This window comes from Monoraphidium neglectum (assembly GCF_000611645.1).
Source record: "Monoraphidium neglectum strain SAG 48.87 unplaced genomic scaffold scaffold00195, whole genome shotgun sequence".
Classification (NCBI taxonomy): domain Eukaryota; kingdom Viridiplantae; phylum Chlorophyta; class Chlorophyceae; order Sphaeropleales; family Selenastraceae; genus Monoraphidium; species Monoraphidium neglectum.
The window spans coordinates 2,525-9,467 of record NW_014013433.1 but is presented as its reverse complement, the minus strand read 5'-3'; the positions used below and the strand labels follow the sequence as shown (position 1 = coordinate 9,467).

At 62.3% G+C, this 6,943-nt stretch overlaps 2 protein-coding genes across 2 annotated transcripts in view; one reads left to right on the top strand and one right to left on the bottom strand.

The window, feature by feature from the left end:
* Positions 1–1,030, top strand: part of MNEG_1855 (hypothetical protein) — a gene marked incomplete at both ends in the record, with an annotated part of 14,083 nt that extends 13,053 nt beyond the window's left edge. Inside the window, 2 exons of the mRNA XM_014049665.1 lie at positions 307–562; positions 875–1,030. Coding sequence (XP_013905119.1) covers positions 307–562; positions 875–1,030 — 412 coding nt within the window. The remainder of the gene's footprint in view (positions 1–306; positions 563–874) is intronic.
* Positions 1,031–2,676: 1,646 nt separating this feature from the next.
* Positions 2,677–6,616, bottom strand: MNEG_1854 (hypothetical protein; the record flags this gene model as incomplete). The annotated part of the gene is made up of 10 exons (XM_014049664.1): positions 2,677–2,832; positions 3,067–3,337; positions 3,568–3,675; positions 3,883–4,016; positions 4,383–4,467; positions 4,863–4,925; positions 5,207–5,282; positions 5,561–5,723; positions 6,085–6,183; positions 6,521–6,616. The coding sequence occupies 10 exons, from the start codon at positions 6,614–6,616 to the stop codon at positions 2,677–2,679; spliced, it is 1,251 nt and encodes a 416-aa protein (XP_013905118.1).
* Between the last annotated feature and the right edge of the window lie 327 nt (positions 6,617–6,943).

The following is a 6,943-nucleotide window of genomic DNA, read 5'->3' as shown; positions in this document are numbered from 1 at the left end:
GGGGGGGGGCCGCGCATGCGAGGGGAGGCAGGGTGTCGCCGTTCGCTCGTCGCGCCCCGACGAGCCGCAACCCGCAATCGCGAGGGATTGTTGGGCTGCGGCGTGTGCGTCTGCGGGCGGGCGCTCGATGCATTGGTGGCTGGGACAGCCCTCCCTGCCATGAAGGTGGTGGACACCTTCGCGGCAGCCCTGTCATGTTTTTAGTCCAATCTCACGAGCCTGGGTGGCTCCAGCAGCGTGCGACCGCGGGACGACCGCTGAAACAATCCGAACCCAGAACCTGCTGCCCAAATGCGCCCGCCGCAGGTCCCTGTGGGAGGCCGGCTGGCAGCGGCTGCTGGACCTGACAGACACGCAGCGGCTCATAGAGCTCAGGAACGCGCAGCTGCAGGGCGGCGGCCGCGGCGGCGGCGGCGATGGCGGCACAGACGAGGGCGAGGGCGAGGGCGCGGAGGGGGTGCGCGGCGAAGACGAGGGTTTCGCGGCGGCGCTGGACGCGAGCCCGCTGTGCGAGGGGCTGGTGGCCTGCGCCGCCGCGCTGCTGGCGTGCACGCCCCTGGAGGTGGGCGCTTGCTCTTCCGTTGTGGGCCGAAGTGGGCCTCGCGGACTGGCGGGGGCTCAGCAGGGGCGTGTAGCCAGCCACCCAGGTCTGGCGTGCCGTCCTCGAGGCTTGCCGCCTGCGCCAGCCCCATACGTCTGTGACGCTGCCAAGGGCCCCTCGGCGCCGCCTGTCCAGCTGGCGCGTGGCCGTGTCCGTCACCAAAATAGGCGCACTCCGCGGTGGCTGCCCTCACAGCAACGCCACCCTCGCCATTGTTGACACCACCGCCATTGTTGACCCCCTGACCGCCGCCCGCGCCCCAATCACCTGCAGGCCACGCCACGCCCGGCCGAGGTGCTGGACGGCATCGGCGGCTGGCTGCGCGGCCGGGCGGCCGGCGACCGCACGCGCGCAGAGGTGCTGGAGGGGGCGATCGAAGCGGCGGCGCGGCGGTGCGCCCCGCTGCTGATGGCCTCAGCTGACGCGTGAGCACAAGAACGACTACTGTCAGCCATTTGCTGCGAGAGGCCGTCGTGCTGCGACATCCACCTCTTGTCTTGAAATGTCAAATGCATGGCGAAATTAAACTCTTGAAATTACGCCATGTAACATTTCTGGCCGGTCACCAGGCGTATTTGGATTGGTGTTATAGGTGACAAATGACTCAGGCAATGTGGGTGCCAGGATTCAAGCATGGAGCAAACAGGCTCGTGGGGCCTGACATTAGGCGCCGAGCCTGGCCAGGAGTTCCTGGAGTGGGGTGCAAAATGAAAGCTGAAAGTCCAGCGCGGTTTGGTACTGCTGTCTGCCCCCTTGCGCACCCCTGATTTTGTCCAAGCAATTGCTGACATTGGGTGTACATGCTGCAAGCGCCAGTCAACATTCCTCGACTATCAGGTTCTTAATTAAAAGTGTGACAGGGTGTGTGAAGTTTGTCCAAGCGTAGCCTGGCTTGCCTCAGAGGTCCAAAGAAAGTGTCGGGCAGTGTGCTTGTGCAGCAGCAGCTCCAAGTTTGCGCCCAACCCACATCTAATTATTTACTAAAATTTTGCAACAAAACTCAAGATTGTATTTTAGACCTGACCTGTTTTTTGGGGGCAATTTCAAATAAACGGTCGCAGCGCAGCATTGCGGCAAACAAGTTCAGGGCATAACAAAACGATGACACAGTTGGATGGCACCAAAGCTGTCAAAGCGCTCAAGCGCATGACCTGGCACACACGCATGAGAGAAGCATGCAAGCATAGGTCTCAATCCACTGATGTATGGTTGTGGTGGCGTAAGGACGGAGTTGTGGCACTGCATTGATGAGCAGCTGAAGTGGCACGGTTTGCAGCGGCGGTCCAGGTCACTCCAGCTCTTGGCTGCCCAGAGCGCGCTCAAGGGTACTTGACACGTGTCAAGCAACTCATCAAGCAGAAAAAATCATGCTCCATTCCTCATGGATTGCGAGATCAGGCATCCAAATTATGGTCGAAAGGACATTCGCATTGTACCTTACTTTGTTTTGCATACACACGCCTTTTATCGAGTTTGTGTGCTCCATCCATGCAAAAATGCTCAGTCATTGATATCTTCGCAGTGGCACAGTGACTGCAGGGCGTGCATCCGCGGCAGTCAAGTATGGTATTACAGTTTTTACGATCTATTTTTGGTGTGTCATATCTTCTGATGATACGGCCGTTGTCGCTTGGTTGGTCAATGTGACATCAGCAGTCCGTCTGTGCCCCTGCTGTTTACAGCGGGCCTGGGCGATGCAAACCACCGGCAGGGTGCGTGGCCCCACTAGCAATGGCACAAGTGCAGCTAGCTGCACGCGCATGGGCCTCTCAATCAGGTCATAAGGCCAGTGTGTCGGGGACACGCCATGCCCTTGCTGGCGGCCCAACCCATGCATGGCAGCTGGTGCAGATCTGCTTGTGCCACGTGCATGTTGGCAACACACTTCCCTGGCTAATATTTGGCTCCTCTTCTCTGTTCGTTATGGTCTTTTCTTGAGTCTGGTGAATTATAATGTGCAGAGCTGAACCCGGCTGTTTTCACGTGGAGCCCTTTTTGAGGAGGCGAGTTGATGTCTTGTCCTCTTGACATCACATTTGCACATTGCGCGTCTCAATCAGCAGCATCCTGGGCCATCATCCCGCCTTGGTCTTCCTCCGCGCCGTCCCGCACGTCAGCAGCAGCGCCAGCGCGACCGCCGCGCAGCTGCCGCCCACGATGGCGCGCAGCACCGACGGCGCGATCGGCGCGGCGCGGTCTGCGCAGCGCTGGGGGTGCAGGGTAGCGTCCACCTGGGCGGGGCGCCGCGGTCGCAATGAAGACACGGCGGGGGTGCTGTTGAGTGCAAGTTGGCGCTTGGCTGCCGGCATCCCTGCCGGCGCCACCGGTAGGTGGCGGGCAGGGCAGCGCATGGCGCAACTCCTTTCCCTCTCCGGCGCAGCACACGTCAGTGCTATGTGGCAGCAGGTTTCTGCGAGCCAACACACCCCTAAAATTTCAACATAAAACAAATAACACAGGCGCACCTGTTGGCAGGCCTCCAGGAATGCCGCCGCTGCGCGCTCCATGCCGGGTATCATCCGCGCCGCCGCGCCAAACTCGAGCGCAGACGCATGGGCCACCGCGCCCCGCCACGTCGCCGCGGCCTGGCTGTACAGCTTGAGCGCCGTCAGCAACTGCTCCCTGTGCCTTACTACGCGGGCATGACTGAGCTCGTCCGGCTTCTCGTCCGCCAGCAGTGACACGCCCGCGTTCACGTCATCGATGGAGCGGTCCAACGCATCAAAGATGTAACTCCTGGGGTTAAGGGTTAGGGGTCCACAGGTGGATGGGGTAGTTTTCAAGAAATCCAGGGTGCAAGGTACTGAGCGCTTGGTTTCAGGACTTCAGAATGTGAAAATGACCTGAAACTGGAAATGAAATGGGGTCGAGCAGAAAGGTTTCTAAGGGGAAATCAGGGTCCACGACCACGGACCCGGCTGACAAGGTGGGGTTCAAAAGCAGTGGGTCCAGGGTTCAGGGCGCACCTGTGCAGCGCATCTATGTGCAGCTGGCTGTAGGCGGTGCCCGTGGACGTCCAGCTGAGCGGGTGGGCGCCCACGCTCCACAGCCAGTCATGCGCTACAAGGCCGCGCCTGCGGGCGGCATTGCAGGTGTAGGGCCGTGGGCAAGAGCGTGCGTTTCAGCGCAGAGGCAGGGGCAACAAGGGGCAAGAGGCATTGGTTCCTTGACTGCAGAGCGGTGTGGACCAATTGTGATGAATGGCTTGAGTGATAGGGTCGGTGAGCAGGCCCACAGCGACAGACGGTTTGCCTGCGGCGCCCAAAGCAGCGGGGGCGCACCCTGGGTTGTATCCAAGGTGCGGCGGCAGCACGCCCCCGAGGTGCTGCAGCACGGCGGCCAGCGCGTGGCGCAGGGGCGACAGCGGGCGCGACAGCAGGGAGCCCTCGCACATGAAGCCCGTGGGGTGCTCGTCCTGCGGGGCAGGGGTCGGGGTTTTAAAAGGGCGCGGTGGGGCCTGGGTTACCGAGCAGACACATGCTTGGGATGCGGGTGAGCAGTCCGCCCCAGGGAGATGTAAGTCATGCCAGGAACCTGCCCGCCACGCGTTCGGGCCCATCGCAGCGCGGCCTCGTTGCCTGTATCATACAGGCGGCGCACCAGGGTTACCCCCGACGCCCACGCCCTTGGCTCCGCTCTGCCCCTCTGCCCCACTGACACTAGCGCACGAGCCAGTGGGCACAACGCGTACTCACGGTCCAGACACAGAGACTGCGTTGGCCCAGCTGATCAGGGTGTTGCAACATTGTGCGCAGCGCGTGGCACCTGGCCGTGCGCCCACCTGGCTGGCCGCGTTGTCTACCACCAGCACCATGTCCTCCAGGGAACGCGCGTTGTGGTGGCTGTCCAGCAGCAGGGGCCGGTCACTGGGGGGAGGGCAGGTTTTTATTGGGGGGGGGGAGCTGAAGGGGTACAAGGAGGGATTAGAACTGCAGGAGTGTGGTGGATATGTGTGTGTGAGGGCGCCCCTTTTGAGCGATGATGGGGTTGGAGATGAACGGTGTTCAGCAGGAAGTGGGGCGGGCATCGAGCTCCCATGAAGTGGGGGCGGCCAAGGGACCTGGCCCCACCCCAGGATGAGGATCGAACGGTGTTGAAAAAGCACAGGCGGTGTGTCAAGACACGTTGCAGGTCAGCCTGCAGCTTCTGTGGCCGGCGAGGGGCGCCGTATGGTTACAAAGGTTTGCTCGGTGGGGGCCGGGCCTGGCCGTGCGGGTTGATTGGTTGGCTGGCTGGTTGGCGGGTGGGTTTGGTTGCGCACCTGTCGAGGCTGAGGATGAAAATCGGCACCTCCAGGGTGGCGTGGGCGTCCATGGCGCCATCCCTTGGGAGGTGGGGGGGCAGGGAAGGTGGTGAATGGGGTGAGGAGTGGCGGGAGAGGAAGGTCCTGGCAGGCATCACCGAGGCAGAGACAGGGGGTGACTCCCAGCTGGGGTTGGCGCGTGATCAGGTCGTGGAGGGACAACACTGACGCACAGGTTGGGCCGGCAGGTGCGCAGCCATCTTTCAGTGCAGGAAGAATCGGCATCGTTTTGGCCGTCATACACAGTACCGCATCCGGCTGCCAGTGACGATTGACACAGGCCCCTCCCCACCGCTGCATACCTGCGTGGCGCCATGTTGAAGCGCCTCCTGATGTGGGCCGCGAGCTCGTGGCTGTCAATGAAGAGCGCCTCAACATCTGAACCCCAACCCCCGAACAAAGGTTGGCGTATCGTGCGGTCAGCGTATTACATGGCGAGCAAACGCGGCAGCGAGGTTGGGATCGAACAGGCGACTTGAACAAGCGTAGAAAGAAATCGAGGGTGCGTTCAGGCCTGAACGCACCGCCGCCAAGGGGTTGGGACTTCTCCTTGGACCCTCAGTCACACTCACAGCCGGCCTCAGCCCCCATTTCCCCCTGAGCAGAAGCTGCATTGGTTCCAGGCGCCAGCTCACAAAACAAGAACAGCCCCTCACCGGGGTCGTGGCTGCGCCCGCTGGGCGTCGCAGCCGTGGGCAGCTCCGCCAGCCCCGCCCTGGTGGTGACGCTGAGGGCTGTGGCCAGGGCGGGGTCATCCAGCAGGTCCAGGGCGCTCGCGGCAAAGGTGAAGGACTGGTGCGGCAGCGCGAGGCGCGACACCTGGGTGCCGGGGGCGAGGGTTTGGGGTTGGGTGCTGGGTGTTGGCGGGAGGGGGCCGACAGGTTGGGATGTCGTGCCGGGCGGGCAGGTGGTTGCATGTACGATGTGTGCCAGTCAAGCTTGGCATTGCCACCAAGTGCCGGCCGCCAATCCAGGGGAGGCAGGCAGGCCAGGGGGCGGGCCAGGAGGCAGGCAAGCAGGCGAGCGCGGCAGCACGTCCGTGCTTAGGTATGTGCCTCGCCCCCCCACACCACACGCATGCGCACAGGCACACACACACAGACACACACACACACACACACACACACACACACACAACCACACACACACACACACACGTGCACATACACAGGATACACACCTGCTCCCTGAACGTCTCCATGTCGAAGGGCGCGGCCCTCTCCCCGCGGTCTCCCTGCTTGCGGCTGCTGTCCTGGAGCGTGTGCACCATGAAGTGCACCTTTGGGGGGGGGGAGGGTGCAGGGCAGGTGTCCTGAATCTGAAATAATATCAATGCAGCTCACATCAGCCATGGACAAATGTCAGCAAACATCGATCAGGTCAGGCCCAGGAGTGAGGGTGTGGAGCGGGACCGGGGAACTGACGCAGGAAATGGATCGCCCAAGGGCCTTTCGAGAGCCTCAGGCGCACAGGTTTGCAAACGCCGCCTGGCCGGCGCCGACGCGAGGTCAACGCTGAGAGGGCAGGCATGTCGTGTCGCTCTGCTCAGTGTCAAAGGACCACCCCCAGCATCTCCCACAGGCGACCAGCGCGGCCCGTTTGTCGGCGCTACGCACCTTGTGCGCGTATGGGGAGGCGGCGTCCCGCAGGCCGCCTGCGTGGTGCCAGCCCGCGCTGGGCGGGGCCACCACGTGGCGCAGCCCCCGTGACATGAGGTCTGACAGGTGGCCCATCAGGTGATCCACACCGCGGTCGTGGGCCGTGACCACCCCTGCGGCGGCGAGATGTATTGTTGTTTTGAATGCGCTCGTCTGATGTGTGAATGTGGTTGTTCAAGGGATGGGGAGAGGGAGAGCATCAAGACTAAGGTCGGTTGGGGGATGATCTTGGGCTGTTGCTACCTTTTGTCGCGCCCGCCATGTGTTTGCAACGATAGCAGGTCGCCAACGGGTGCAGTCCGCACAGAGTTGTGAATGCGACGTCTGTGGGGCTGCGGGTCCTGCACACCTGTAAATGCATGCATTCTCACACATGTCAAC